The 12,785-nt window shown below is 37.4% G+C and overlaps 1 protein-coding gene across 2 annotated transcripts in view; it reads left to right on the top strand.

Annotated features, from left to right (window-relative positions):
* Positions 1 to 11,972, top strand: part of GOLIM4 (golgi integral membrane protein 4) — an 83,181-nt gene extending 71,209 nt beyond the window's left edge. For both annotated transcript variants that reach the window (XM_012510559.2, XM_003256414.3), the window contains 4 exons: positions 1,562 to 1,729; positions 2,062 to 2,130; positions 9,829 to 9,909; positions 10,230 to 11,972. In XM_012510559.2, coding sequence (XP_012366013.1) covers positions 1,562 to 1,729; positions 2,062 to 2,130; positions 9,829 to 9,909; positions 10,230 to 10,379 — 468 coding nt within the window. In that variant the 3' untranslated portion in view covers positions 10,380 to 11,972. The remainder of the gene's footprint in view (positions 1 to 1,561; positions 1,730 to 2,061; positions 2,131 to 9,828; positions 9,910 to 10,229) is intronic.
* Positions 11,973 to 12,785: the final 813 nt, after the last annotated feature.

Raw genomic sequence — 12,785 nt, 5'->3', positions numbered from 1 at the left:
CCTGCAAATGTGCATGGGGTGGGAGGAAGGGCATTTCAGTCACTTGTTTGGGAACTGCTGTAGGCTTTGATTACTTGACTATATGATCCTTTACTTTCCTGTCATCTGTTTATTTGTTCTGGGGAACATGCTGGGAAACATTGGCCTTTGTGCCATTCTTCCTTTTAATTAGAAATGGTTAATGCCACTTGTTCCTCTCTTTTTCTATTTTATTTGAATGTAACAACTGTGCCTGCTAATTCATACCTCTTACTTGGTCGGAGTTGAGCTAGTCAATTTTATGAATGTTTGCAAAAGATATTTGGTACTTTTTTCTGAAAAGAATATGTTACATTTTTCCTGTATTTCCATACAAATTTTTGATAGTGCACTAAAGAAAATCCATATGACAAGAGATTGTGGAGTAATTAGAGTTTAGTATGAAGGTGGTAATTTGATAGTCTCTACATTCCCAAGAATAGTGTCATTTGCACTGGAAGAACATTCATGGCCAGGGATGTGCAGATAATAGATCAGCTGAGACGGCAGTGAACTCTCAAACATGTTCAAGACTCCTAAGTGAACTGAAGTAGAATCTTGTCTGGAGAAGACTGATAGAGGCCAAATCCTACTCTTTGGCTTTACTGTCCCTTAGAAGTATTTACAGCTTTAGTAAGTGTCCTATTGATGACCTGGGAGTGATTGGGGAAGCTCATGACAAGCATCACTGTTCCTCCCCATCTCAGGCTCTAAAATCTAAATCTTTACTAGGATGTGTATTATTTGGAAGGTGCTTTGGGAGCTTAAGTGGAAAATTGAAATAATTCTAAAGTTGATAATATGAAGGGCCTTTGTTGAGCACAGTAATTTGGGAGATGAGTTGGGGAGGACATTTTTCATAATATATTGCCCTATTGGGCAGTTAGGTAGCTCAGCCCTTTTTAACTCCCATCCCTTGCCGGTTCAACATCTCTCTGTTTCATGGGAGTGATTGTTAATAAAGAAATTGGATCCATACTAGAAAATGACCATTTCCTTTTGAGTTAGCTGTTTTCTTGTCTTGTCTCCTTTTCGCATCCTTTTTATGGGTCCTTTCTGGTATGGGCCTTCTTCCCCATCAACCACTTTTCACCTGTTGACATGTTAAAAATTGCTTGAACAGGGAAGTTAGTATAAAAATCAACATAGCAGTGAAAAGAGTTAATTGCCCATCTAAATCCCCCACCTAAATTAGTATTTTTTTTTCTCACTTGGTCCTCTGACTTTTATTAATTATTTTCGTGTTTATTCAGTTCTGTTCACATTACTTGTGTCCGTAGAGTTTTGGGGACTATTTTGAAATCACTTGCAGGAAAGAAGTGCTATTTGAACCTCATTCTGATTCATCAAGCCTCTGACAAGTAAAGCAGGAGTTTTCTCTTTTGACAGTGCGATGCTTGATTCTTGTGAGTCTTGGCAAGGATAGATCTGAACAATTCAGGGAATGACAATTTCATTTTCTGCCAGTGGGCAGCCTTTCAAATGAAATTAAACTTGATCTTCAGTTTTGAAGTGATGGTTGCTTTTTATTAAAATTTTACAGAGGGCAGCTGTAGAGGATATAAACCCAGCAGATGACCCTAATAATCAAGGTGAGGATGAATTTGAAGAAGCCGAGCAAGTGAGAGAAGAAAATTTGCCAGATGAAAATGAAGAGCAAAAACAAAGTAATCAAAAGCAAGAGAATACAGAAGTGGAGGAACATTTGGTGGTAAGCAGATGCCACGAGGAAGGGTGGATTTAACTGGGCTATTTTAACAAACATCTGGTTTATGTAAAAGGTTAGTCATACTCTACATTGACGGAAGGTTTGCCACTTTGGTGGTTTTTAGGCCCCTTTATGACATGATATGTCTGTACTCTGAGAGAGAGGGTAACAGACATCCTGGGCTTTGTATTGCAAGTGATTACTCATCATTTCCTGGCCACAGATGCTTTGAAAGTGCCCTTTTCATGGTGGCATGCTTGTCCTTTGTCCCAGAGTACTGTGAAAAAGGCATCTCTGATGTACAGTAACATGAACCTGCCCTTTTGTTTCAACAGATGGCCGGAAATCCAGACCAGCAGGAAGATAATGTTGATGAACAGTACCAGGAAGAGGCAGAAGAGGAGGTAGTAAAAATTGAATCCCAGAGACGGATCAGATTGGTCTATCACACACACTAACCTTAAACAAACCTCAGCAGTATCGACTTTGACATGCCTTCCACAGAAATGTTCAGAAAGATTTAAGCAGGATAAGAAAGGGTGGTTTAAAGCAAAAATGGATCATGGCACTGGAGACACCTGGTTAGAAGATAACAAAAGCAGGGTAATAGAATCCATGTCTTTGGTTCTCATCTGAAATTTTGAAATAAGATGGCATTTGGCTTTCCAGGAACGGTGGACTTAGATTTGTGTGATCTTTTGTAAGAATATTTTCTCCTGTCTCCCTCTGCACATTGAGGGAATCTGGACTGCCCCTGTAACTTTCTCTTCAGGCATCTGCCCAGTGCCTACCTCACAGGAATACCCCATAGTGTCTATCGGAATCCACTTAACACCCTTCAAACATTTTTGTAAATTTTACAGTCTCTCCTTCTGGCCTCTTCCCTTGTAAGAATTCAGTATCTTAATTAAATTTAACAATAAAGAGGAGGAAAAAGATGTAAAGAGCTCAGTTGAATAAAAGGCATTTGGATAGAGTTTCTTAATATTTTATTTTAGTTTGCTTTTCATTGTAAACTTCGGGCATCTTGTTGTTAATTAGATATAAGTAGCATTTATTGTGGTGCTACTTATGGTATAATTGATTTATTGTGGTGCTACACGTGGTGTAATTGGTGAATGCTGTTTGTTGTAGCCATTTTATCACAGCATTCCGCTGCATAAACAACTGCAGTATTTAAGAGTCTGATACAAATTAGGCCAAGACCCTGTATTTAGTCTCATTATGGACCAGTAAGTAGTTCCCAAATTAAAACCCTGGTTCAGAGCTGCTTCTCAGCCAGATGTCTTGCAAATGTGTGGTTTTATCCCTAAGGGGAACCCCATGGGAGGATGGACATATGGCAGACTAAACAGACACACCCCACCACTGGAGATCCCGTGCAGAAATCATGAGCTGTGCTCTCACACACACAGTTCCCTCGACTAGGTCTGCTTTCTTGTTCTTACTGATTTTGTAAGCTTTTCAGAGCTGTTGATAAAATTTGTGCTTATACCAGGAAAACAGAAAAGGATGTTGCTCTTTAAGGTCACTGGCAACATCTCTAATAACATGCACTTTAACTGGCTTGATCTTTTTGTTCTTTGGTTTCTCATCCTAATCAGGACCCTTGGCTGTCTTGTCAGAAAGAGAGCAGCAGAGAAAATAGTGACCTTGAATATTAAGACATTTGGCAAGAAAAAGATATTCATCCAGGCTTCTCATATAACAGGATGTCTAGACTAATGCCACTTTGTTTTATTATGTCCAGTACTAGGAATCTTTGAGGGATTAAAAGAGAAAAGGTTCACCTGGCTTCTTTTTAAAAATTCAGAAGGTTAAACATAAAATTTTAATCAGTGTTTACTGATTCCTTTTCAATTTTATATTATGATCAGTTAAGTTAGAGGAGAGAAATCCTGAGATCCAAGAGGAATCAAGAGTAGAAAGAGAAGAAAGAAGCAAGAGGAAAGGAGAAATGGTGCTAAGACAGAGGAGGTTGCCGTGGTTGAGTACTGCCTAAACTCAGCAACTGCTCCCCATCCTGCCAATCATCCCCTTCAGATCTGCTGGACTGACAGGACTCTTCCTCTTGCTGCACCTGGCCCCAGGTCCTAATTCTGTTTACCTGGTTCCCTGCCAAAAATTCTTAAAGCAGTGTTCAGGCCTCCTCCGGCATGTGCTCCAGGTTACCACCCCGTCACTGAGAACTGTTGTTCCATGTGCTCCTAGTGGAAGTCCCACGTGCCTTTTTTTCTTTCCAGTGTGAACTTTCCTCTCTGCCCCCGAGTGTCCCTTGTTCATGCTGTACTGTATTTTTGTGGTTATGAGATGATTAATGTTTGCATCTTTCCACCTCTGTCCATGGTTCCCAGGTCTTCCCTTGAGAGAGGAGAAGAGTGGTTCCCAAATACCATTTAAGCACTAGTGATAGAGACAAAGTTCTTGTCAGACTATGGCAAAATGAGAAAAATAAAGGGGAACATAGAATATGGAAACACATATTGCATTGTTTATAAGTGCATATGTGTATGAAACCTCATTGGTGGAAGCACTCAGAAAACTCATGAAATGTTACAGAACTGTGCGTTGTTTTTGTTTTTGTTTTTGTTTTTGTTTTTAATCTCCATTAAACCTTAGAGTCTTGCAGCTGCCCCAGCTAACCACTAGAATGCAAGGCCTGTGGCTGCCATCACTTCCCTTCCCCTACAGCACACAAACTTACTTCTGTCAGCATTTCCTCCTGGGGAAGAATTGCATCTTGCCTGGGCCACACCTGTTCAGAGGTGTAGCCCATCAAACTTACAGACTTGGCCTCTAAGAGGACCCAAAAGAAGTATGATTTTAGGAAATTTATACTACCCTGCCTTCTTTTATCTTAGTGCAGTAGTGTTACCTTTCTAAGACATAAAAATTATTATTACTTACAAGCATTTCTTGTTTCTTGTTTGGGATTGTTTGAGTGGAAGGCATGATCCCTTCCTTACGTTGCTTACATTCCAGCAAACGTTTTATCACCTTGTAAGCAAACAAGACAATTTATGGCATTGCCAAAAAGTGCTGTGTATGCTTTAAAATTATTTACATGTTCAAAAATATATAGATTAAATGACCAAAAAATCAGAATACTTTAATTTCCCTCAATGTAACTGAAAACAGATTAATCTGAATGTGCAGAAGAGAACAAGTACAAGGCATTTGTTCACCTTCACTGGCCAAATATGTACATACACCTACATGAGACTACCAGCCTGTGAATCACCGTGTCAAGAAGCTTTTCTTTTTTTTTTTGTTTTGTTTTTTGAGACAGAATCTGACTGTCACCCAGGCTGGAGTGCAATGAGGTGATCTCGGCTCACTGCAACCTCTGCCTTCTGGGTTCAAGCAATTCTTCTGCCTCAGCCTCCCGAGTAACTGGCATTACAGACATCTGCCACCATACCCGGCTAATTTTTCTATTTTTAGTAGAGACGGGATTTCACCATGCTGGCCAGGCTAGTCTTGAACTCCTGACCTCAGGTGATCCTCCCACCTCTGCCTCCCAAAGTGCTGGGATTACAGGCGTGAGCCACCATGCCTGGCCAAGAAGCTTTTCAGTTGGGAGAAACTCTGTTGTTAAAGCAGGGTGTTCGTCACTATAGCTAATGTTGCTTGAAGGCCTTTTGTTCATCACATTCTATCTATCTCTTTGGATCCTACTGTTCTTACCTACTTGAGGCTCAGCTCTCTGCCCTGGCACACCCATAATATCTTCAATATGTAAAAGAAAGGTGTTAATAGATACCAAGAGAGGGTATCTAGCCAAAGCCCATTTCAAACTCTTTTCAGTGGACCTGTTTTATTTTGGATTTGGCCATTTATTAAACTTTGTGTCATCAGATAAGGCTCATTTCTAAAATGCCTAAAACATATTTCAGTAGATAAAAATAAGTAACAAGAAGCATTGTTTGGGAAATCTGACAAAGCATTGTGACAGCTTTAGCAGGATGCTAAGAGGGCCAGTTGTGGGAGACATAATCTGTATGTCTACATTATAAAAGAGTATCATTTGGCTTCTGCTTATTATTCTAGTCATATTTTAAAGATCAGTTAGAACCTCCATATCATTTTGTTCCTCTACATTACTGAGAAGCATTACTTAAAGGCATTACTGCCTTTAAGATGAGTTTGCATTGCTTTTGCCCCAAATATCAGTAATATGTTACTAGAATAATAATGTGTATTTAACTAAGAGTCTGTTCTCTATATGTGTGGAAAATTAGAAAATTTTCGTTTGTGGGTTCCCTAAAGAGTCATTGAAATCAGTGGTCTCTAAATAAGATTATACTGACAACCGGTAAACAAGTTAAATTTTCTATAGCCCATCTCCAGAGACTAATGAGATAACTTAGCATCCATCGTTACTCAAGGAAATAGTTCTTTGTCTTTGCTGTGAATAAGGATCACCTTGAAGAGTTTGTGGCATACACAGATTTCTGGACCAGACCCTTACCCTTGAGATTTTGATCGTATCTGTTATGGAACCTAGAAAGCAGAGTTCTTCACAAGTGCCCCTTCACCCACCCACCACCAGCTGATTCTGACGGCTCAAGATCATACTGTTTAGAGAAGTAGTCCTAGGGCAGGCAGTTGTGGATGGCATCTGGGAAGTCTGAAACTCCTATCTGTGTATATATGCCCATTTGCTAAAGACTTTCTAACCAAGGTCTTAAAAGGGTCCATGACTCTCCAACCACACATACATACAGGAAATTAAGGATCATTGATTTTTCACCCACTGCTTTTATTTTACATATAAGAAATTTGGGCTTCAGAGGGGTTAGTTAAAAATTTGAAGGTTGCATAGCTTTTATTTATTGTTAGAAACATGATTAGAGCTCACCTAGGTCTGATTTTAAAGGCTACCATAATTAAGTATACCATGCACAGTAACTATATAGCTGATATGGGGAAGTTCTTTACAGAAATTAGTGAATATAGACAGAATGATGGAAATAGAAAGTGACCATTTTTTTTGTAACCCCTAATTGAAGCAATTGATCTAAGCAACAGTCATCAATGAATGATGTTACTAGATGAACAGAGGTCAGGGAACTTTACCATGAAGGGATCAGGCTGTCACCACCTGAGCTCACTGGCCAACCTTAGCCTTACTAAAAGTGGGACAAATAAATGTGTGTGCCTCCTGATGTGATTTAAAAAATATATGAAATGTACACCATCACCTCTGAAATACCCTTATTTTTAAAATCGAACCTGAGTTCATTCAAACTTTTATGCTAACTTCCATTTATAGGAAGTGTTAGGACTAGAGAAATGAGTTAAGTGATATAAAGAAGCAAATAAATTCAGCATGTGGGTCATTTTACAGGACTGCAAATCCATAGCAGTAGGGAAAAAGGGGGAGTGAATCCCATCTTATGTGTTCTCTTCCTTTAAATCATGATTAGAACATACCAACTGTAAACAGACATTAAGACAATCATAAAAATGTAAGTGTGGACGAGACATCAGATGCTACTATGGAATTATTTTATCAGGTGTGATAATCACATTATGATTATATAAGTTGTTTATTGTTTTTAGATATATATACTGTGATATGTGAAGGTAAAATTACATGATATCTAGAATTTTTAAGAATAATTCACTGTAAAAAATAGAAAAGTGATAGATGATGCAGGCGTGGCAATATTTAAATAGCTTTTGAACATTGATGGTGGCTCTAAGGGGTTTATTGAATGATTTTCTTTGTTTGCATGTGCTTGAAGATTTTCATAACCAAAACAATTGACCTTATGATTTATACAGTCAGAAAAGTTGCAGAGCCAAGGCTTTAGTCCAGATCTTTCTGACTCCATAGTATATGTTAGGAGTTGGCAAACTACAGGCTGCAGCCTAGTTCATAAGTAAAGTTTTATTGAAACACAAACATGTCTGTTTGTTTACATATTGTCTATATATAGTTTTTTGTTTTCTTTTCTTTCTTTTTTTTTTTTTTTGTGCTACATAGAGTGGTCAAGTTGTATTGTGAGAGACCTTATGGCCAAGAAAGCCTAAATATTTGCTGTCTGGCCCTTCACACAAAAAGTTTGCTGATCTCTGATTTAGATATTCTTCCTGCCATATGGCATAGACTCAAGGCTGTTTTTTTCCCCAGTCTGAACTGCAACATTTTAATGTTTATAAATAATTTATTTTCATTATTAAGGCTGTGAAAGACATGTCTTTGTTAATCAAAATTGACAGGGACACTTCAGCAAATTAATGACATTTCAATTAGTCGGACCCTAAGATAGCCTGAAGTAAGTGCTTCATTGTTTTCATCCCAATGTCCTGTGGAATGTTACTATGAGGTTCTACGACTATGGGCAGAGGAGATGTTATGGACCACTGATAGAACCATAAGGTGAGACAAGATAGGTGTCTTTAGCTCATTCCGCCAGGAAATATGAATACAATAGATATTCAATGCCTTTGTCCTCAAAATGTATTTATTTGGTACCAGGTTAGTTTAGAGGCTGTGGGTCAAACTGGCGTTGGACTGGTTAGAAGAGGTTCACAAAGGTTTGGCTCTGCCCAGGGTATCTTTGAAGAGTCACCTTTGTAGGCTCTCGACAGGCCAAGTTTTGTCCAAAGCTCTTCTATGAGGCTGCAGTTCATTCTTGTCTCACCTGGGCTGTACACCTTCAAGCAGCACGTAATTTGTTTCTTCTGAATTATAGCATCTGTATACTTTTCTTCCTTTGTTCATTTCTTAGATTTTTCCCAGTCTCCTCCACTCCCCCCACCAAAGTAAGTGATTTTTGTGTTACTCAAGGATCTTATTCTCTGATCCTAGAACAGATCGGACTTTCTTTGGTATTAGGAGACTGCATTATACTTAACCAGTGTTCAGCAGTTTTTTTGAAATGCATTCGAGTGACTTAAACATTTTGACATACGTATGGTTTTCAAAATAGTTAACAAGTTAGAAAATGCCCTACCCTGTATTTCTGTGAGATATGATCATTAAATAGAGACTATTTAGCACAAATATTTGGATGCTTGCTTTAGTTTACATTTTGAGATAAATATTGGGATCATTTACACAGTAATAATAGTGCACATAAATGAAAACTACTTAAAACAGAAAGGCTGTATTGGAATACTGAAGAGAGAGAGGAATTTTTGAGGCAGTTCAATAGACTATTTCATAAAGAAATTGAAATGATTGTATTATTTTCTAGATATTTTAGCCAGAGAAATATATTCTTAAGTATAGAACAGATACATAAAACTTCTACTACATTGTATGTAGGCAGTGGCGTCTACTTTTTGTGCCTTTACAGAGGATTTACAGAGGCCGCGGGTTGGACAAGCTTGATCTAGATAGTGACTTGAATAAGACAGGCAGTTCCTGCCTCCATAGAACTTACCTTGTGTCACAGCTCTCAAATTTCTACAGTTCTCCCACATGGAGAAAGGGGAATTTTAATTTTATTATTTTATTTTTGGGGAGACAGGGTCTTGCTGAGTCATCGAGGCTGTTGTGCAGCGGCACAAACATAGCTTACTGCAACTTTGACCTCCAGAGCTCAAGTGATCCTCTGCCTCAGCCTCCCGAGTAGCTGAGACTACAGGGGTGCACCACTATGCCCAGCTAATTTTATAAATTTTTCTTTTTTGTAGAGACAGGGTCTCACTTTGTTTCCCAGGACTCAAATTCCTGGGCTCAAGTGATCCTCTTGCCTCAGTCCCACAAAGTGCTGGGATTATAGGTGCGAGCCACCACGCCTGGCCAGAATTTTTGATTTTATAAGCTAAATTTCTTCAGATGTTTTATATTTGGAATTTTAACCATTATTCAAATAAATCAGAAATTCAAACAGAAAAGTCCTACAGTCAGGATCAATCACATTGATTTTTGTAATAGGTGTATTATACATTTCTTCACACCTAGTAGATAAATCCTTGACATATTTTTCAATTGTATATTTAATTTTGCTTCTGCTATTTTGAGTGAACTTTTTGGAAATCAAAATATATTATTGCAAGTGTTTAAATGGTAACAGTGTCAAAATATATTGTCGCAAGTGCTTAAAAGACAAAAGTGTGTAAATGATATCTGTGGTTTGTTTTAGGTTCAGGAAGATTTGACTGAAGAGAAAAAAAGGGAACTAGAGCATAATGCTGAAGAGACCTATGGTGAAAATGATGAAAATGTATGTCTGGGATACCTATTTCTATTGAGCACTTGAGTGTTTGTGGGTGTGCATGTGTATAGGAGAGATGTATGTATTTGGGATAGGTACCAGTGGGTAATGGTACCTCTGAATTACCACTGAATTTAACAGGCCCACCTGAAATTAGGAAAAGCTGTGACAACATGAAAAGTAGGAGAGACAGCAGCACTGTTGCTTACATATCATTTTTCTTCCTTGTTTTTTTCCTCCAAAATTGAATAATTTTTCATCCTGTTTTTAGAGAGAATTATTTATCACTATACTATCTCTCAGTTTTTCTTTTTTCTTTTAATTTTAAGCCTGATGATAAAAACAATGATGGAGAAGAGCAAGAAGTTCGAGATGACAACCGCCCCAAAGGCCGAGAGGAACACTACGAGGAGGAAGAAGAGGAGGAAGAAGACGGGGCTGCAGTTGCTGAGAAGTCGCATCGAAGAGCTGAAATGTAGCTGTGCCCAATTTCTAGACAACGCTCAGCCAACGGATTCTTTTCAAGCTGCTCAAACATAAATCCGCCTACTGAACTCTAGGATATTTAATTACAAAAATTAAGAACTTAGACTTTTTAAAAACTTTTGTATTAGAAATGCGCATACATTTATATGAATATATTTTGATAACGTAGGTCTAGAGCTTCTTTTATATTCAAGCTAAACATGAAAAAGAAGAAAAACAATAAAGTAAACCTGAGCCCCCAAGTCCCAATTTTTTTAATAGATTATGTGATGTTGGAAAGGTCATTGATTTTGTATATGTTTCAGCGTGTTACCTTTCTGGCTTCCAGTTTCCAGGTGTTCTTTGTTTGCCTTTGATAAAATACAGGATTTAAGAACAGAGAGTACTGCAAAATGCCATGCAGACTTTAAAGAGAATGGCCCATTTACTAATTGCTGCCCTTCAGATGTCTTTATGTATAGTTCTGATAGACTTTTCACCAGTCTATGTATCTCTGGAGTGAGATCTATGTACAAAGTGACATACAATTGGAAATCCATTTTTGTTGTAAAGACATTGTTTTTCAGACTTTTCAGATCAGTTAGAAAAATGTTTGTCATTGCTTTAAAATCATAGCTGTTCTGTTTAAGAGGAATTGAATTTAAAAATGAGAGAGTATTAAAACTCATGTGGCAGTATTGTGGTCTTAATCAGATATTGCAGCATTCAAACAAGGTATGGACACATCAACATATTCACCTTTTTGAAGGACCAGTGACTTGGTTAAAAACTAATGAGTGTTTGTGTGTGGTGTTTTCTATGCGAGCACCCATTCTCGATTTTTTTTTTTTTTTTGTCTGAAGCCATTGATTGATATTCTTGTTTCAGTGTCTGGTTCCCTACAAGTAATATATATTTCCTCTTTAAGCTCTGTGCCTCAATATGCAATCACTTTGATAATAAGTATAAATATGAAGACATACCAAACTGCAAATAGGATTATTTTTCAAAATTATATGGTGAAACATATGGTGATACGATAGACTCTTATGGTTTTTTTGTTTGCTGGGATTGGGTCTGCTTTTTGCCTATGTGTAAGGCATTTTAATGATTGTGAATATAATAGATTCCTTAAAATAAGAAAATTAAAAATCAGAAACTTCCGTTGGAGTAGAGACATTTCAGTTGCAAGCATAAAGATTTTTAAATATATAGCACTAGGTTATATAATCCATATGTGTGTGGTTTTGTATTAATCAAATTAATAAAAACATTTCATTTCCTACCATTGTATGAATGTAATTTTATTTTTTAATAACCACACAGATGGTTTTGATTGTTCCAGTTGAGTGATTGTGTATGTACACATAGAAATGTTTTGTTCAGATGTACTTTGTGTTTCCAATAATCAGAAATCTTACCTTTATGTATAAAAACCCATTATGTAATGTAAAATGTATAATATTGTACATAATATTCAGAATACAATTATTTTGGTAAATTAGCTTGTATTTTTAATGTCCCAGTTGCTGTATTTAATTATTTGAACCATACCGAAAGTTGGTAACAGTCAATAAAGCTAAAAAAAAAGTGGCAAATCTTTTAAACTATGTGGTCTCTTATTAGTTTATGACCTTCTAACATTCTTCACTTCTTTTTCATAAAAAGAAAAATTTTAAGAGATACCAGTATAAATTAATGAATTATAAAGTGCCTTTTCCCACCTGCTTCTGTTTTCTGTATCTTTCTCTACTTGGATTGGCATGTGATTTTCCCTTCTTTTTCTAAAGAAAGAGCTAAAGATGTTTATTTTATTTGAGCTAGTTCTGAGGGAAGAAAAAAGAAATGGGGGCGTAGAACGTATGAGAGTGTCATGTGCATGCACACACAAAAAATAAATGAAAAACTATTAAATCCCCCTAGGAAAGCAACAATCACAAACCATTCTACTCTGTATAGCACCAAGTTATAGGGCCATTCTAACTAATGTCTAGAGGAGAACTAATCAGCCTGAGCTGATCTACGTTAATGAGGTGACAAGAAATAAAATGTCACCAGTATTTATCCTGCCAGTTAGTCTGTGACTGGTGCAAGCAATAAATCAAAGGATTTGGTACCAGGAATATAGTCAGGGTGGGGGTGGGGGTTGTGGGAGGAAGGCACGTTTATTAGCAATGAGTATAATGGGGCACAACAAAACTAGTACACATGCAATGACTGGTTATTTGCAAGAGTGATTTGGAAGAGATCTAGGAGTAAAAGCATAATCTTAGCCACATGTGCCAGTGACTTAATTTTACAAAGGAAAACTATTGATGCGTATTGAATGCCTTCATAGTGTAAGAAGTATGTGAATAGGATCCACTTTAATCCCCACAGTATTCCTGTAAGATTAATGGAATCCCCTTCTCACAACTGAA

Source organism: Nomascus leucogenys, chromosome 11 (assembly GCF_006542625.1).
Source record: "Nomascus leucogenys isolate Asia chromosome 11, Asia_NLE_v1, whole genome shotgun sequence".
Taxonomy (NCBI): domain Eukaryota; kingdom Metazoa; phylum Chordata; class Mammalia; order Primates; family Hylobatidae; genus Nomascus; species Nomascus leucogenys.
The sequence above is the reverse complement of the archived record's forward strand: the minus strand, read 5'-3'. Positions and strand labels throughout refer to the sequence as shown.